Source organism: Heloderma suspectum, chromosome 3 (assembly GCF_057233095.1).
Source record: "Heloderma suspectum isolate Gila_16-S chromosome 3, 16-S_ref, whole genome shotgun sequence".
Lineage (NCBI taxonomy): Eukaryota > Metazoa > Chordata > Lepidosauria > Squamata > Helodermatidae > Heloderma > Heloderma suspectum.
In genome coordinates, this window is record NC_139460.1 from 274,786,830 (window position 1) to 274,806,661 (window position 19,832).

The 19,832-nt window shown below is 38.5% G+C and overlaps 1 protein-coding gene across 2 annotated transcripts in view; it reads right to left on the reverse strand.

Annotated features, from left to right (window-relative positions):
* Positions 1-977: 977 nt before the first annotated feature.
* CAB39 (calcium binding protein 39) overlaps positions 978-19,832 on the reverse strand; it is a 65,462-nt gene continuing 46,607 nt past the window's right edge. For both annotated transcript variants that reach the window (XM_084847050.1, XM_084847051.1), the window contains 7 exons: positions 14,647-14,811; positions 10,747-10,865; positions 7,280-7,448; positions 5,826-5,885; positions 5,151-5,216; positions 4,058-4,201; positions 978-3,319 (listed from right to left, as the gene is read on the reverse strand). In XM_084847050.1, coding sequence (XP_084703176.1) covers positions 3,131-3,319; positions 4,058-4,201; positions 5,151-5,216; positions 5,826-5,885; positions 7,280-7,448; positions 10,747-10,865; positions 14,647-14,811 — 912 coding nt within the window. In that variant the 3' untranslated portion in view covers positions 978-3,130. The remainder of the gene's footprint in view (positions 3,320-4,057; positions 4,202-5,150; positions 5,217-5,825; positions 5,886-7,279; positions 7,449-10,746; positions 10,866-14,646; positions 14,812-19,832) is intronic.

Here is a 19,832-nt window from a genome sequence, read left to right on the forward strand (position 1 = left end):
TATGTAAAGATGTATGGAACTTTTATATTCTAACATGTGAATAAGGCTTGAAAAGGCACAATGTAAATGTGTAACAGGAAGAAAAACGCCATAGCTAAATTTAGCACACTTTTATATAAGATGCCAGCAAAAAATTGAACTTTGGCAAAACACTGCTTTTTATTAGTGTTGTAAAATTTGTATTTAAAAAGGCTGCACGAAGATGTTTATAGTATGTACACCTCTTGATTACTAGGGAGTACCCATGGAGAAAACCAAACCAAAAAAAGTGTGCATGAAGGTGCCCTAGATCAGATGCAGTCACTGATTTAACTTAAGGCAGCATGGGATGTAACAGAGGATTTATAATGCTCTCTGGCTCATCTACAGTTACTCTTTCCAGGGAGGTGCAAGTGGGGCTCTGATGCCTTACAATTCTCAGCATCCTCACCCAAATGTAATGCCAGGATATTCTGTAGGAAAAAATAGGCATAAAGGCAACGCAAGTTTGCAATTTAGATCTATCCTAAGGTGTTAGGCTTTTCCATTTCTGAGCATACTGAACCGTTTTTATTAACAGAATCAACGTTCAGCCTAAGACAGTAATAAACACAAAACACAAAGACTGGAAAGTTTGCCTTGTGTTAAGTTTTTTTTTTTTTTTGGCATTAAGATTTTATACGTAGTGCCAATGTTTGTTTATGGTTCACAAGAAGTACAGAACGTATACCTCTTAAGAGAAATACTTAGATTCAGGTGAACCTTTTTGTCAATACATATTTATAGAACACTCAATTGTGTTTCTTCAAAATTTTATTTCAATTTAAGTTATGGGGCCAGCCAAATCTTCTAATAAGAAATGCATTCATCTGAAGGAATGTAATGCTTTTGTGGAAGTAGAATTACAATTGTATACATCTTTTAAAAACAAACAAGAAGACCTCACATTAAATAACTTTTAGTAATATCTTTAAGCCTTCACGCAGATAAGAAACCACTTCCAGTACAATAGTTTTTAATATGAAGAGCACATCAAATGGTCTTAAATACAACTTTTTGAATGCCAACACTCCAAGGATTAATGTCTTAAAAAGGTTAGAGCCACTTTCTCCCATGCCAAATAGTAGAGAAGCAAAACCTATATCCAAATCCATCTTTTAACTTCTTTGTATATACACATACATAACTTTTAGCATTTCTACATTTCCCCCCTAAAGTGGAAGCCTTATGCATAATGGAGAATAACTTGCCAAGTAATATTTTCCTCCTCTTAACTACAATAAACCAAAATATAAAAAAGGACAGAGTACTGAAATATAATATCATCTCGTGGCCAGTTTTGCCTGTCTACATAAATGATTTAATAGAGGCTTATGATTACTTTTTCTTCTTTCAGTAGACATTATGAAACACTTTGTAAAGTACAGGTTATGACCTCTAAAGGAAGCATGACAATGTTGAGATGTCCAACATTACTAATCCTATTTGCAGGAGCTGTCTTCCTACTTCCTTCATGAAGGCTTTAAAAATTAGCTAAAATGTCAATCAGGATATTAGTTTAATCATTTGTGAAATAATTTAATCAGAAAGAAGCTGAAAAGCAATAAATAATTGTATAGCATTCTCAATCAGGTTCAATCATGCAGAATTTAAACTTTCATACTCCTAATCCATAAAGTTGGCTGGTTGTGGTTTTAGTACTACTGTTAAGATGGATACCATTTTGATAACATTGTTTAGATATATTTAGCAATTCTTTTTGTTATGATCACAGTAACAAAAAAGTGGTGCAAAATCAGTCTTTTAAAAAAATAAATACTGATAGTTTGCAGCATTAAGGAACAAAATATTGACACTAAGACAGTTACGAAATTATGGTTTTTGAAGAAGGGGGGAATTATAAGTTATTTACCATCACAGCTACTATACTGAGTATTAACTATATGAAAGGAAGAGAGGTTCTCTATATACCCACAAGAAAAACGATTTGGTATTAATTTAGTATAATCTTTGTAATTTGCAAATGGCTGAACAACGCACTAATATAAATGGATAAGGCCAACATTGAAGAATACAGGTTAGTCGATTCCAGTGCTATATTTTAGTCTATACTAACTGATGGCACCCCATTAGACCAGCCAATACAGGAAAAATGGGTTCTCTTCCTTTTAATGCTGCAGTATTTAAGAAATGTGAAATCAGCATTTTCATGTGATCCAAAGTATTCATTACACATGAGCTTTCATTTTGCAAAACTCAGTATCAGGTAAAAGTTACAGACTAATACATTAACATTCCTCTGCTGTACAAATTAAATCATTTTTTTTAAAGAAATGAGCAGCCTACGAGTTATATACAAAAGAAACCAACAAGCATTGTTGAAATGAAATGCAAAGTGTCACTGCTAAGCTCTACTGTCTGAAACGCCTTCGAAGTAAAATTAACAAAAACCCTTATAATGTATTTCCAAGTCTACAACTCAATTCTCAGAAAATCACTCTCAAAAACAAACTATAAAGCAGTGAAAGGCATATATACATTTTCCTTATGAACGCTGAGATTTCACTCCTTTAGAAGTTGCTATGTTTGTTTCAGTATCTGTTTTATTTGCAAGACAACTGTTCATCCCAGTAAGCTCACATCTTAGATACATTTCCCCTTTGATTACAAATAAAGCACTGCACATGTTTTTTTTAAAAATCAAGGCATACAATCTTATACTATGGTGCCAAGTATGCACAGATCACATTGTGCTCGCATCTCATACAAGGTTAAGTGCAAACATACGGATTGAATCAGATTTGCAAGCATGCACCCCGTCACTTAAACTACTCTAATACCTTCTCTCCTATCCCAAACTATCTTCTATATGTTTGCTTTCATGAACCAATAATCCCCCCCTCCCCCCCGGACTTCTAAAAACAAGCGGTGTGCTTGAATTCAGACACAAATACCAAGAAAGTCCACATTGTGCAAGAAAGCAGCAGCTAGGTTTGTCAACTCGGACTAAAAAAAAAGAGAAAAACAAACACTGTTCACTGAACAGCAGATTAGCAGTAATGTTCCTCATGAATTGATAAGAGTGCCTGATGCTGAATATCTAACAGCAAATGCTGAATTTGGATTTAATATTTTAGGGGTTTATAGGAGATTAAGCTTCTTGCTGTGCTGGTCTTTTCAAATCCCTGATCTGTTTAACTAAATAGGTCTTCTCATCATTAAATTGTTCATCCTCGGTCCTGTCATTCTGAAACTTGCTGAGGAACTCAATAAGTTTGGTCTGGTTCTTTAGGAGAATATCTAATATAGGCTGTGTCTTGTTAGGGTTGGCTACGAACACCTGGAACGAAAGATCAGTACAAGAAATGTATCAGAAAATATCAACAGTGGAATACAGTTTTTTACTTGATGTACGATTACAAGGATCCAAGCCTACAAGGTGCTAAAATATCAATATATATTACCACAGGAAATATATGCATAAAAACTAACATGTGTCTTCATAGTGCATGGGGCCAAGACGCACTTAATTATTAATGCATACTTTCTTCCTGTAATTTAATAATTTAACATACTAACCAAAGAAATGTTTGTCAAAGATCTAGATACAGTTTCCAAAATGGTTTTGTTTGTTTGCATATCCATATTCAGAACCACTGTAGTACTAAGCAAACCTGCTTAGAACTTTTAGAAAGAGTTTGTGTTTTATTAAATAATATGCATTCAAATTCATTACTGCAATCAATTAAATACTTCATGCAGAAATCTGGGTCTGTCATATGAAAAAACAAACAAGAACCATTAAGTGGTCCAGGTTACTTTATGAACAGATGAAGTGAATGTTTTAGGAAAAATGAAATGCAACTCTCATTAAAGACAGACCTGAATGGTAAAAAGTAATTTGACTTTGAAACAAAGCTTCCTTTGTACAACAGCAACGCCCTTTCCAGTTATCCAACCTTCTCACTCAGTACCACCCTAATGTAGCATTAGCTTACTTTAAGACTGGGCATCCTCGCGTTACACTTAAAGGAAGCCTTGAATACCATTATGAATACTATTTAAAAGCAAGGTTTACCTTAAAGACATGAAAGGCCTCAAACTGAATGTTGCGACTCTTGTCTCGTAAAAGGTTCATCATTAGTTTGAGATTTTCAGGTTTACTGATGTACTTTGTCATAATTGTGAAGTTATGCCTATCCAATAGCAATTCACCAAGCAGCTACAGAAACAAGAAAGAAAGTAGAGAGGTTTTTTCCCCCCCGGTAATGGCTATAGAGCACAAAACATAATCAGCAACAGTTAACAGAGGCAAGGATTGCATTCAAAACTTTGTACGTTGTCCAAAATGACTTTTTTTGCAAGGCCTGGAAGTTGTGGTGTTATGATTTTTTACTATTATAACCCTTGTGCTATCTAAATTAGCATAGCTGAGGCAGACTGCTGCATTTGGACAATTTTCAGGAAGAATCTGGGTGAGATCCAGGCCTTATGGACCAGGTAGCACACGAGCATTATGTGCAAGCAAACCCCTCTCCAGATTAGACCAGAGGGGGCACTGCAGCAGAAGGGGTGGAACACAACGCCCTGTACTTACAGCACTAGGAGGAAGCATGTTCCGGCTACCTGAATGACACAGGGGCCTCAGCATGCTGCTCCAGTCTGCCACAGAATTGCTGGGCACAGTATGGGCTTGTGGGGGTGGGGGGCACAGACCTGGTTTCTGGTCAGTTTGTGTGTGTAGAGCCTTCCACCGCCTGAACTGAGTGTGTGCAGTGTTGGTTTATACAGTTTGCTTATATAGCTAACCCGTCAAGGTGGACTGAGTTTACAGTAAAAATGGGGGAGAGGGATATGTGTCTGCATTATATACAAATACATATATATACACACCTCTTTAATGGATTCCTGTATTGATACAACACATAAAAAGTTTATCACATGGATTACACAATAGCCATACTGGTAGAAATCTGTGGAAGGCTGCTGTTATAGTGCTTTTTCTAACAGTTAAATAGGGTTAACATACTGGTTTCCTCTTTACATTTTTGTTAACAGATTAGTAGACTAAAACAGAATAGCTAGCTCAGTCCTACTACTACTCATTGAAAAACAAACTTTTCAGAAATTATGCTAATATTAGGCTTACACAAGTCATAATATATTTTTACCTTAAGTGACTGTCGTTTTGTCACATAGTTTTCTGAGTGGAGCAACTTCTCATATTCACTGAAGAACTGAATGGAGAAAGGGAAGAAAAATTAGGACCTTTCCAGTCAACAGAAGTACTCTGATCCCATGTGCTTTCATCGTACTGGAAGCACAAATATAAATGCACAAAAATAAGAACAAGGATCAAAACATTTCAAAGCGTTGCTTTTTTAAATGTTGTGAGAGTTTCTGTACGACACAGTAGGGATTCCTAAACGTTATACAATGGGTTGCAAGTTTTCAGGTAATGCTTTAGACAATCAGAGGTCAGAGAATGCAAGCAGCTTTATGCTTTTATTATACGATGTGGCCAGTAGATGGAGCAAAATTGTCATTCATGCCCTTGTGATTAGTCTGACATACCAGCAATGGAAACACAAAATGAAGAAGTGCTCCCTTTGACTGAGTACACAATTTCATTCTCAGCACTTTTAGGATTGTACAACTGCAACAACTTGCTTCCAGACACTGAAAAGTCAAGTTCTGAGTTAAACATGGATTGGTGCAATGAATAAAAGATGCCATGTCAATAAAAATATTTAACAGGCAGTTGGATAAGGAAAGGTTTTATTAATATTCTTACAAGTAATAACTGTGATATTTATTAGGAGTTATTATGAAGAAATAATACATACCCTATCATAATGCTGTTCCAAGAACTCTGCACTCAGCAACTTGTGCCTTGTAAGTAAATCCTGAAAACAAGAGATTGCGCTATTATTTAAAAAAGGTATTCTCCTTCCTATCTCATGATTTCAGGTGCACTGAAATATAGTTGTTCACAATATTCTTTTCCCACTGGCTGTTACAACCCTTCCTCTTCATATGCTTCTCTAGTTTTCCTAGCCTCAGCAAACAACATTTTCACCCTGGGACAAGGGGGCAGGGGGAAGTTAGGTATTTGATGCTCAAATATTTATATTCAACTAAAAAAAAAAACTTACGTTGTGTCTTTTTGAAGAGCTTTAATCTACTTTTTTAGAGATCAATATTCTATGAAAATGACACATTTTAATAGTTTACTAAGAGTTTTGAGGTGGCGGAATTTATAAAGCAACTCAAGGTAGGTCAAATATCATTAGAAACTCCTGAATATATACTAAATATGATCCATGTGGATCAATTCATTATTTATAGTTCTTTCCCGCCTTATCCAAAGGGCTCAGAGTGGGTCATAATACATCAACTCTGTTTATCCTTATAACACCGCCACTCCACCTGGTTAGGCAGATTCCAAAGCAATGGACCAAATGCCAAGTCTGAACCTGAGCCTTCCACTCCCAAACTAGGGATGACTGGGGGGGCGGGGGGCGGAGAGACCACTTTTCACAAACATTTTTGGCAGCTTTGTAAGGTTCTTGCTCCATCCAGTGCTGTTGTGTGTTGACTGGTAGAGAGGGATGGAAAGTATTTCCCTTAGTTGCTACAGCCTGAATAGGTATTCAAGAAGCATTGTCCTCATTTGAAATTTTCTTCATTTGCCTTCAGTGACATTAGCAGAACCAAACCTATGTAGCATCTTTGCATCATCTCATCCACTATGCATCATCCCCAATAGGCTGGAATTGCCCAAATCAAGGAAAACGACACAGTATGGTTGTGATAGGGAAAACAGTAGCAGCAAACAGAAGTAGAAAGGGGAATATTAACCAATTGTTCCACACTGAATCAAGCAGCTTCAGAACCCCATCACTAAAAGCTACGAATACTGGTTATCAAGCAGAGCACAGCCTTCTCTGCAGATACTCCTGAAGCCACAGAATTTACTTCAAGCTTACATTTGTTTGCCTTCAGGAAAAAATATGCAAAGAGCACCTGTTCCAGCAGGTTTTTTTTAAGGGGCCTAATGGCATTTTTTTACAGCTGTAGATATTGGTATGATGCTGTTGTATGGCTGCTATTTTATAGAACTTAGGTTATTGTTATGCACTTTTCAATTTTTATTCTTTGTTGTGAATTTTCCTGAAACTTAGTGGATAAGGTGTAATATATTTTATTTATTTATATATATATATATATATATATATATATATATATTAAATAAATAAATAAATAAATAAGTAGTGGTTAACAAATAAGACAAGATTACTTTGAAAGTGGCAAATGCATCTGATGCGATGTCAAATGTTGACATTTCCACGTATCTGAAGAAGTCATAAAACTGCTCTGACCACAAAATTATTTTTGCCAGTGGTTCATGTCTGATGCACTCTCTTAACATGATTCCGCAGTTCAGAGCAATTTCTGGAGACTCATACCTGCAAAATGAGAAACCAACATAAGTATCTAAAACGTAAGAAATACAATCACATCAACTTATTAATAACATATTCTTAATTACCTGTTCAAAGATTTCAGCAATTACTATTATACAATAAATTCAACAATTTCAGTGAAATTGTTTATAGGAATGACTTCTATAATCCTTAAAATACTTGTCCAGAAAACACTTCTGTACTTGTGTGTGTGTGTGTGGGGGGGGGGGGGGGAGAAGAGAAGATTAACAAGGAATTTTCAGTTCTTGCTGTATCTCACACTTGTCAAGAGTTCGTTTATGAACACTTGTTCAGACTGGCATCCCTACTGGCTTCTGATGTATCTCACATATGGGCAGGCTACATATAGAAATTTTCATTAGGGTAGCACTGACGTGTTCCACTATTGACAAGCGACCTAGCAAAAGTGATCTGTGCTTTTCAGAAATCTACGACTACACTAGTCAACTTGCTGTAGTTTTTAGCTTCAATATTATGCACCAATTCTATTTTTCACTTTCACAGGTTGCATGGCCATTAAGATCTGCCATATACAGTACTGTTAAAAATACTGAAGTTAATACATTAAACAATCTAAAGCTTGTCCAGCTCCAGATCACACTATCTGAAAAGCCCTCCCAAAAGATGGGAGGGTTTTCAAGAAACCCTCATGGGGATGGAAAGCCTAGAGCATTTACACTGTTGCACCAGTATCTGCGAAGGCTTCCTAGCATACTTAAACATGACACAAAGTGCTAGTTTGACTGACAGAGCCCTAAATGGCTCTAGCTTAATGCAATTAGACTACATCTTAGCTATTTGAGGCTGCAATCCTGTACACAGCTACCCAGAAGCCCCATTGAACTCATTAGGGCTGTCTTGAGTTGACATGAATAGGACTGTGCTGTTAAGTGACTTTAAAATTTAGTCAGATTTTTAATGCTTTTGGGGTTTTTATACTAATCCACTGGGATGAGTGAGGTAAAGAATTTGAATAAGTAAGTTTCATGTGTTCAGACTGCATTAACTGTGCTGATCTTGCTGCTACGTTTTGGGATATAAGGTCACACTGGTCAGGAAATAAGGCATAAACTGTGTCCTGCCTGATATTGTAAGATTATTTTGCCTCCTACTTCAGGAATACTGACTTTCTTAGAACAAGATGCAATATAGATCAAGAAAGCAGCACAGAAGTATGCTATACTGCTTTCACTGAATGGTGAAAGAAAGGAGATATCTTTCCTTATGTTTGGCCAAATGCAACTCAGATCATAATCGTAACAGAAAATAGTCAAAGAAAAAAACTGGTTTTCAGTGAGAAAGGCTTCCAAAAGTGTTTAAGTTGACAAGTACTTGTATTTTATGACTTCTCACATTACTTAAGTGCCTTAACAGATTTTTTTTTTTAAAAACAAGAGATTGTTTCCTTTAAGATGGAGAAAAACAATTGCCAATATCCCTCTGTTCCAAACGGTACCAACACACACATTTGGTAAAAGGCTTTGTATTTGTTTCATTGGGATTGGATGTTGAACAAAAATCAAGCATGATGCTCTGACCGGACAATACAGAGGACATAAGGAGAGGAAGCAGCAATCTGGCAGGGAGCGCACACAATGACTTGGCCTTTATTTGGGCAAGCTTGAGTCAACGGTTCATATAGCTATGAGGTTATCAATCGAACATCAAAAGCCAAAAGCCATGGGGTGAATTGTGGTGCATGACCTCAGTTTGAAGTTCTGCTCAATAAATGAAAGACACATGGGCAATGTCTATGGGCTAGTTCACACACCAAGATAACCCTATATGCAAACAACTGCGGAACAGAGCTCCCATGGGCAAACTTTAATGGGAACAGTTCCATACACGAAGACAACTTAGGAAGGCACCAAATGATGAAACAAAAGGGGAGACGACCTCAAAAGGTGCACAGAAGATATTTATTGTAGAATAACTCTTCCACAGGGGTGACTAACTAATTTTTTCAAAGAGAAACCTAAGAAGGCTTTCATTAAAGTATGATGTGGAAGCAGAGTTATGATATTTGAAATACAGTGGCTGCATTTAAATATAATGCTAAGCCATGGTTTAGCACTGCAAGAATGTGCTTAACCTCTTCTCCCCTCCCCAGGCTCGCACATTCCCCTCCCCTTCTCTGGTATGGCTGTGAGATTAGAAACTTCTACTTCCATTTTAGAACTGCAATTTAGCATGTTACCCAAATCTTAAAACTGTGGCTAATCTGAACTATGGTTTGTTGATGCAAGACCGCTCCAAACTATGGTTTGAAGTTGGGGTTTTTCCATAACCATAGCTACAATTAACCACAGCTTGTTCGAGTTTGGATGATTTGGTGCACTGTGGTTAATCAAAAACAGAAGTGAAAGCTTCCAAATGTCTCCTCATGGGGGTGGGGAACAGAGAGAACATGAACTTGGGGAGGGGCTATGCTCGTTCTTGTAATTCTAAACTATGAGAATTATATCCAAACCAACCCATTGCTTTCTGTATATCTTTGAGGTATATATCATCCTTCCCCAAGCTGGGGTTCTCCAGATGTTTTGGACTTCAACTCCCATCAGCTATCATGGACAATGGTCAGGATTGCTGAGAGTTGTGGTCAAGAAACGTTTGGTGGGCATCAGAATGGGGAAGGCTCCTCTACATAAGGACAGTAGCAGTCATCCCCATAATCATAGCTCAATTTTTTCTAGCCATCATCTACAATCATGGGAGCAGCTGCCACTGTCTGTTAACAGCCTAATTCACACTAACATTTACAATTATTATTATTATTATGTATTAATAATATCCCGCCTTTTTCCCCAATACTGGGACTCAAGGTGGCCTTACAACGTTAAAACTTCTGCAATTAAAACATATTAATAGAAATATAAATACAACTGTACAAAAGTTAAAAATATAATTAAATCATCAATATTAAAACTGTAAAAATATTAAAACATTAAAAGACAACCATAACAACAAAAATAATATCCATACGTTACATTTTCACAGGTCCAGACTAGTTATCCCCAAAGGCCTGCTGGAACAAAAAAGTTTTTGCATGCCTGCGAAAACATATCAAGGAGGGTGCCACTCTCGCCTCCCTGGGAAAAGAGTTCCCGAGCCTTGGGGCAGCCACCGAGGCAGCCAGCCAATTGCAAGCAATATGTATGATGAGTGCAGAGGGGCCACAACTGTTCACATGTAGGAGAAACTGCCTATGCTGAACTTCCAACAGTCTCATGTTGGAAGTTCAGCAGTTAATAATTTTACTTGTACAGTATAGAATACATACCCTTTTAACAGCATGAACAGTATATTTTGCTGAGTGCAGATGTATTCAACTGTGGGGGTTCTTGTACCAATTTGTCTCCTCAGAATGTTGTTGAATATTTGAGCCACATCCTTTTTACCCTGCCAAAAATGCAAGCCAGAGAGAGTATGTAACATTGGTGGTGCATATAAAAAGGGATAACATTAGAAGCACGTAGCTTCATAGCTTTAAAGCAGCAATTGGAATCAGTGAAGTAGAATGATTTGTACTTACCACTACTCAAGAATTCCCAAAGTATTTGCTACATGACACTCATTTTAACATATATAAGCATACATAAACTTTTTGCAATACAGTTTAACCAGTGATGCGGTGTCAAGCCTATAGGATTTTATTTTTGCCTAGAATGGAAATTACTATTAAACTTGCATTCTGCAGCTATAGAAATATGTTCCTAGTTGCTACTGCAAATCCCCCTTCTCCAGGCATTATTCAAATATGTTCAAAGAGAACAAAACCACAACCCAAGATTCCATCCCATGTGCACCTTGATTGCTCTGTCTTGTCCTCCATTATGAGGTAAATCTCACATCCAGAATTAACTATTAGGCATACCAAAATGGAACGTTTCTACTCCCTATGAATAAACCAGTCGGTTACAAGTGTTCGTATTTGTTTTTGTATGGATATGGCACAGTCCACCACAGTCATAGTGTCTGTCCATAGAGGATCACCACAGGGTCAACAGACCTGTTTTTGTTCTTTACTACCTGTGCATACACAGGTGGTACTAGAGGCCATTATGGCAAATAGGAAGTCTGTGCAACTCTCACATATCCTGGTCCTCCTCTTTTTTCAATATGAGATACTTAAGACTCAGAGTAGTGCTTTCTTTATATAGGTTTCCTCAACAGAAAAGTGCATTTCTTTGCTTGAAACCCGTTTGTATTGCTACATGGGACAGGCACAGGGCCACAGGCAAATTAGTAAAGTAAGACTAATCTAGGAAGATTGTGTTCTTAACAGCTGTAGGATTCTTTGCTAATGTAGAGGTTCTTTTAACATTACCCTAGGTGTGAGAGAGCCATTTTTCTATGAGCAGCTCACATGCAGCCAAGATAACATCCAAATGCCCATCTGTGGGAGGTACTGATTCAATGGGAAAAGACACATGTCATCAGCATCAGTCTATTAAAACAGTATTCAAATCACATTAAATACTCATAGGAGAATATTTAAAGTACCCCCTAGCCCAAGGAGCTAACGGTGAATTGCAGTCAGAATACAAATGATGAATATTTACAAGACAAGCGGTTTTCTAAATTCTAATCCCATTGTAAGCTTGCCCAAAGCAGCACCAGAGCTCTTTGTTCTGGCAATGAGTAGGGCAGTGTTTCTAGAAACTGCCTCACCCTAACCCCACGTATCACAACAGTCAAGCGTCATTCACCAGCTCAGCCAACTTTGCCCAGGATCCCATTATTCTTTCCGGACTTGCCATTAGTAACAGCACTTCCTTGTTAGTCACATAATGAACCTGGTAATGGTTCACAGTAATAAACAATTCATTATTTATTTGAACTACTGATTACTTCCAAGTGATGTAACTTTGTCACTATGATGACACACACACACACATACTGCAGAGGAAGAGGTGAAGAGTAAAAGCTACAAGTACTGATCGAAGCAGCAGAAGATGTTTTAGCAAACAGCTTTTAGAAGAATCCAAGAAAATAACAACATAGTTAAAATACCGCCTATGGGTGCTTGTCTTCAATGGATGTAAAAGACATTTTCTGATCCACATACCAAAGAATCTGTGTCTGCCCATAAGACACTGGACATCCACTGAAGAACAGTGGATTTCAATTCCAAAGCAGTAATATCCCTTCCATAAGCAAACAACAATACCTCTGGAAAGACACACACACACACCCTAATGTGGGGAGGGGAAAAACATTGTTTGCTACACAAAGAAAAGAAATCCACTAAGTGCCTTCAAGTTCTTTCCTAAATGAGGACTCTATAGTTTGGTAGAGGCAAGTTACAAATAAGTGAGACACGAACTTTCCCAGCTGCTAGAAAGCTGTATTAGGTATTTTATAGCTCATCTCTTTACCTTACTTTAGCATTTTCAAACTGTGTTCCAAGAACCCTAGGATTCCTCAGTAAGGAAAGTAATCATGTGGATACTATATTCCCTTAAAGACAGCTTGACCAGAACTACTTCTGGGGGTGGGGGTGGGGGTGGCTGTCCAGACACAGAGCAGCCACAGGGAATTCTTGGGCATGGCAGGGCCAACTTCAGGTTTTGAGTATCCTAAGAAAGAGACCTGTAGGTCCACCCCTGCTAGAGCTTCTCCTGCCACCTCCCTTCCCTAACAGACCAAATACTTTTCTCAACAAGAAAAGGGAAATTACTGGGGCAATCTCTCATTTTCTGATGAGCCCCTGACCTGTCCATGGACTTCAGCAGATACCGGACTCTGCCAACTGCTCATGTCAGGCCTAGGTGTGTTCTAGGGCAGTTTCCTTTCACATGTGCAGCCTATGGGCACTCTAGAACATGCTGCAGAATCTTCTGTAAGGTGCACTATGGCTACACCATGCGTGTCTGTCATGGTACCAAGGAAATGGAAAGGGCTCCCTCAAGGTAGACAAGTTGAAAGTCACTAGTTTACAAAATGCACATGGTTTAGGAGGAGCCACTTGTGTAAAGGGGGGGGGGAGGTTTTACCATATTGTGTGTTTTTAAAGCTTTATTCAATGTGACTTCTTTAACATTTTCCCTAACACATCACAGCAATCTAGTTCTATAAGATACTGATAAACATAGCTGTGATTTTGTTTAGCTTCCTGATTAATCTATTCTGGAATGCAGCTCCAAGGAAAAATATAGCATTATCACAGTATCGAGTATGAAATCAAATGGAAGAAACCAGAGAGATTTGACTTTCCAAAGTAAATTCATCATACCAAGGTCCATTTAAAAGACAGATTATCTGTAGTTCACAGGGAGTTGGATGGAAGTGACATTATTTCTTGAAATACCAGAACATGTTTTATTAAATTTGTTGGAATAATGTTCAGTGACTCAAAACTATAGTCACCACCTCATCATAGAAAATTCCCGATCAACACAATCACCAATAAGCACTGCTAGGGTGCCTTGATCATCACCCCCCACCCCACCCAGCAACCCTTTGCAGGCATCAAAGTTCCAACACACATTGCAGCTATTCCACCTTCAAAGCTTCCTATTGAATTTCATTAAAAGCAAGTGGTTTTGCTCAAACAAATAAACAAACAAAACACATGCACAAAGCTGTTCCTTCAAAGGAAGTTAGTATGGAAAATACACCCACTGCAGAATCTAGGCACTATTCTCTACATAAGGCTCTACAGACATGAAATGAGCTCAGAACATCCCCAACCCCTTCCCAGTTTATGTCATTTAGAATCTCATGAATCTGATTCTGAGTCAATGGTAACCACTGGAAGGGTTGGGGAAACTTGCTGTAAGATGGCTAGAATTCCCATGGCCATATCTGCTAAACAATGTAACAGGGGAGAGAGACTCAGCGCTGGGATGCCAAACCCCACTGTGTTAACATCTTGACTTCCCATAAGCCTTTGAGGAATTCTGTGTGCTTCACCTTTCCAGGACAAGGTGTCATATTACAAGAACAGGTCTGGGTACAAAGTGTTACAACAATGCAGTTTCTCTGCTGTTTTGGAAGAGTTTAGAATAGGCATTAGAAATAATTCAGAAATCCAAATTCAGAAAGCCTGCACCCATATTCTCCCCTGACCCCAAAAATAGGGATTAGGAAAGATCCCCTAAAGAGTTTTCAAGGTGAATATGGTTTTCTAAAGTGATATGAATTTGAAACTGCTATTAGTTCACTAATATTTTCTTACCTCAAAATCAATGAGTTGTAGATCTGCTACTAGGGTGCTAAGAAGACCACTGTTGTACAGCTCTTGAGCAAGCTGAGCCACAGCTTCTGTCTGAGGTTCCTTTTCATTTGTGCCATATAAGATTTCTTTCATGGCAACTAGATTTTTTGAAACTTCTTCGGTAGCCTGAAGAGATAAAAACAAAAAATTTGGAATTTCTACGGCCAACACCATTCTGCTTTACCTAATAACAACATACCATTGATATCAGACTGAACAAACCAGGAATCAAGGCAATAAAATATTTTACTGATACAGTGACAGACCCTACTTTTGTCCACCCATCTATAAGCAGCTCCCAATTATAAACAGTGAAAGAATGAAGTTGTCCCTAACTGGTTATGCATCTTGTTGTGTGTTGAACCCACAGCAGGCTGCTTTGGATTGTACAAATGGAACACAAATAGTTTAAAATATGAACATTTTCAATGGTATACTGAGACAGTTCACAAAAACTCAGGGCAGTGATGAGATTTCAGTGTACCATACTCCCACAGTCAAGCATAGCGACTAGGCAATAGATCATCAGTTGCTATTCCTGTGACTGTCACAACCTGTAGGAAAACAGGGTGTTTTAATAATTGGTTAAATTATTTAAGGATATTAAAAAGCTAGTTGCTATCTGAACCTTTTCCCATAGAAGGAAAAAGAACCTTGTACCTTAGCTGAAAATCAGAGGACATTGCAGATTGATACAAGGTCAGAGAGAAAGATGGACAGAACACTAGCAATGCTTGTTTTATGACTAAGTCAATATTTACAGCACCAAGAGCAATTATATATACCACAAACCAACACACTGGCAGCATAAAAATAAATGCTGAGGTAAACCAGAAGGATGGGAATAGATCAACATATATTAAAAAAGCAAGCCCAGATCTACCCTAACAGTAAGTGTCATGTTGAAGAAAAAAAATCCTATTATTATTTCCTGCTAACTCCCACCACATCTGAAGTAAAACCCTAGTTAATCAGTCTGAATGTACAACAGGACTGGACATTTCTCAGGCACCTAGCTGTCTGAACTGATGCTGAAACCTCAAAATCAAGTATGTGTGCCACTCTGGGCAGGGGAGGCACTTAAAATTGCAAAGACTAGCATCTGAGAAGGTTCATTGTTCTTCCAGCCCCAAAAGTGAGTTCTCCATTCTACAAGCTGCGATCTCCACACTTTACTTAACTGAAAATGGTTTCATTTAGTGATGGCCAAACTCTCCTTGGGTTGGCTTTAAATGCCCCAGCAGAAAAGACTTGCTAAAGACAGGAGAGACCTTTCTGATCTCTTCTTATCTAGAATTGCACCCTTGGGTCTCATTTCCCTATTGGGAAGCATGGGATTTGAGGTGTACTCTGCTTCCCAAAATGATTCAGGAGGCAGAGGAAACTATCAATTCTACGCTCCCCAGAAGGAAGTGGTGCTTGTAAGGATGCTTAGGAACAGTCTTTCCAGTTGCTCTTCTTGTGAGCCCATCCTCTCCCACACTGCTGGTTAAACACTTCCCCTTTTGCATGGGATGGGGGACATGGGGCGAGCCAGACTCTAAACAGGGCAAGTTCAATACTGAACTGCGCTAACATCAGATATCCCCACCACCCTATTACTTTAGGCAATGTGACCTTCAGCCTTCCCACAATGCAAGCCCCACTTACCTAGCATTTAGTCAAGGGCAATGTTTTTTTACTATTAAGTTGCTCTCTCTGGTCAGAAGTAGTTGATCTGGCCAACATGAGTTTTGATATCAGAGCAAATCAACTACCAACAAATAAGAGCAAGTTGCAACTCACTTTTTTAAAGGTTTAGTGCTCCTTTAACCAATTTGATGCTGATAGCATATTTAAGAGGATGTCGAATTAATGATCTGATATTTCCTATTGTTTCAACAAATCTTTGGCATAACATGAAAAACAGCTGTAAAAACCACAGGCAGTACTAGCAGGAAAAACAGGCAACTGAAAGAGACAGTCCAATGAGTAGCACAACTGCAGCACTGAGCATTACGAAATGGGACCCCAAGCCACCTATAATTTCAGAACCCTCTTAGCTTCCCATTTTCAAATAGCCATCAAGTCTGCAGGCTCCACATCGCTGCCTCACTCTCCCACTGAACTGCAATTCCTACATCTAGTCTCCCTCTTCCAAGAGCCCTTCTTGATGTTAGCATCTTCAAAAATGTGGAAGTTTTTTCTTTGGACCTCACAAGTACCTTGTAGAATATTCTTTACCCACCATTTTAAGAAAATATATTTCAAGCAAATCCCAGGTAGAGATGTTTGAAGAATCCTATCCCAAATTTAACTTACTTGCTTTTAATTAGCTGCTGGTTCATGAAAGTTCCCTCTCCCCCACCCGCCCCAAACAGATTGTTTTTAAAAAGAAACCAGTGCTTTTAATTCAATGCATTTCTTTTATAGCCACTACTGTAACAATGCATTTTGCCTAATATACTGGTTTAACAAATTAATCCTAACAAAATTTCCTTACTTTATCCCATCCCATCCCCCATTCTCAACAACAGTCTGCACCGTGTTTCAGTGTCATGGAGAGAAAAGAAGAAGAATAAAAATTAGTGAGGCTCTCTGGGTCCAGAAACCTATGTTCTTGCTCAACTGTGCTTATTCCAGGGTCCAATTTACACTAAGGATCATTGTTTGTTATAAAAGCAGAGCCCAAGACCTAAGGATTATTGGGGATGTTTGCTAGAAGTGATTTTAAGCATGCTGGATGGTATGTCTTCAAGTGTTAATCATTCCATAGATGGTCCTATAGCAATTGGTCTTTCCACAGAACAAAAACACTCATCACACTGAAATTACTAGATATCTTTTGCAAAATTTTAATAATTTTGTCTTGGGATTTGCAAGGGGGCAAGAGTCTGAAAGATATTGCCAGTAGACCGCACTAAAGCCCTTATCCATGTCTATAGAAACGGATGTAGTGACTAAGCTTTGTCAAACCCAGTAGCAAGGATACTGATCAAGTGACATGTATGCCATTTACTCTCTGCCTTCCTGATCCTCAAGTATGACGCTGCACAAGGGCTTTTAGCAGCCTAATGGCTATGCTCATATTAAACGAAATGGGTCTATAACTTTCACAATTCACAAGATTGTTCTTATCCTTTCATTGTATACAATTATGCATTTGCACTATGCACATTAGCTGGGCAGGGATTGGGTCTGCCACCAAAAAACCTGCTAGATTTTTCTGGAGCAGAGCAGACTGAAGGACCTGAGACAACAGGGCTGCCTAACAGACTCTCCGTTGGAACTCTGCAAGCAGTGCTGGATGTAAAACTTGCTCAGTTTACAGAAGAGTTATGCTGATTGCCAGACTCAACACCACACCTCTCTACAGTAGTTCAATTGCTTAATTTGGATAGCAACATGCAGCTTTGCTTGTGGACAATACATAGATAAAACCTCAAATGCATCAACTCAAGAGCCAGTGTGGTGTAGTGGCAAGAGTGTTGGACTGGGAGCTGGGGGATCCGGGTTCTAGTCCCCACTCGGCCATGGAAGCTCACTGGGTGACTTTGGGCCAGTCACACACTCTCAGCCCAACCTACCTCACAGGGTTGTTGTTGTGAGGATAAAATGGAGAGGAGGAAGATAATGTAAGCCGCCTTGAGTGCCTTGCAAGAGGAAAAAAGGCGGGATATAAATGCAAAAAAACCCCTCAAGATCCAAAGCCTCATGTGGAGTTTCTATGCTACAAAGAGCTTCCTGTAATGAATATGCATTCACTGAGGTCGGTGAATGGCCATGTCCATCTAGAATCCAACAGAAACAGCCAAGGATCTACGTACATAATTATGAGTAATTATAAACTGTACGTTTTGAATCTCAACCCTAGAGCATAGACAGTGTTTTCATTAGAAATCACAATTTCTACTTCATGGTACTTTCCAGGGCTTCCATTCTATCTTTATTCACCTGAACTAGATAAAATGATTTCCATTGGAATGTATAATAAAATCTTTTGATGCATTTGTGTGTCAACTTTCACGTGTTTAAGCATATACAAACATGAAACAAGTACCTTCTTTCAAAATGGAAGCAAGCTTAAGTATTTCATATAGTGCAACAGCTTGTGTTATTTATAGGAGTGTAGCATTATATAGGCATGAGCATTCATGTAGCAGAACTGTTTTCTTAACATGGTAATTTCCTCCATGGAATATATTCAATATATGTGTGAGCACAGCATTGGTCTTCTGGTGTCTCATTAGAAAGTAGTTGTGCATTTAGCTTTATTATTATCCTCAGAAGGGGTTGCTGTCATTGAGGCAAATAAGTAAAAACATCAGACCGTCTTTCAGATTTCCAAGACTGGCACCCAGCAGGATCAAAATCCTGGCAGCCAGAAAAGCACAATGCCTCTCTCACTATGATTAATCAAAGGTCCAGGTGGAGTGATACAATTATCCTATTGCGAACAGCATAAACAACCAATGCATGATCCCTTGCCAGAATATTAATTCCCACTGTGATTTTAGATCTGGTTCCAGACACAGGTGACTTCAGCTTCAAGGTAATTTAATTTGTCCCCCAGCCCCAGGGATAAACAATTAGCAGCCACTGGGGTAGTAACTTTCATCCAAATGCTTCACAGGGTGCATCACCAAGAAACAGAGCACTAGGGAGAGTGCCACATTGTAATGGGAAATGAATCACAGAATCATGGAATAGTAGGGTTGGAAGGGGCCTACAAGGCCATTCATTTCCCTAAGTGGCATTCTTCCTTTTTTTTTGCACGCACGCACAAAATTGACTATGAATGCCAGCCTTTTAATTTCATGGGGTCACACCCCAAATAACCCTGGTTACTGTCAATTGGCTTCTGATGAAAAATTAAAGTGCAATATGCTTTTTTGTAGACCACTATCATTTCATTTTACAGGTGCAGCCAGCAGTATCCTGTGGGCAACGTAATTCCACATATGCTGCATAAACCTGTACCACATTTCTCTGTAGATTTGATGTTGCACGGAAGACCACCATGAGATGCACAGAAGGTGATGTTTTAGTCATATATTCTGTACAATCTGACAGAGTGAAAACTTAGCTGCATACACATTGTAAATATTTTTCTGTAGCATTCCAGAAGACACCTATTTAAGCAACTGGACTACATATAACATCTTTCT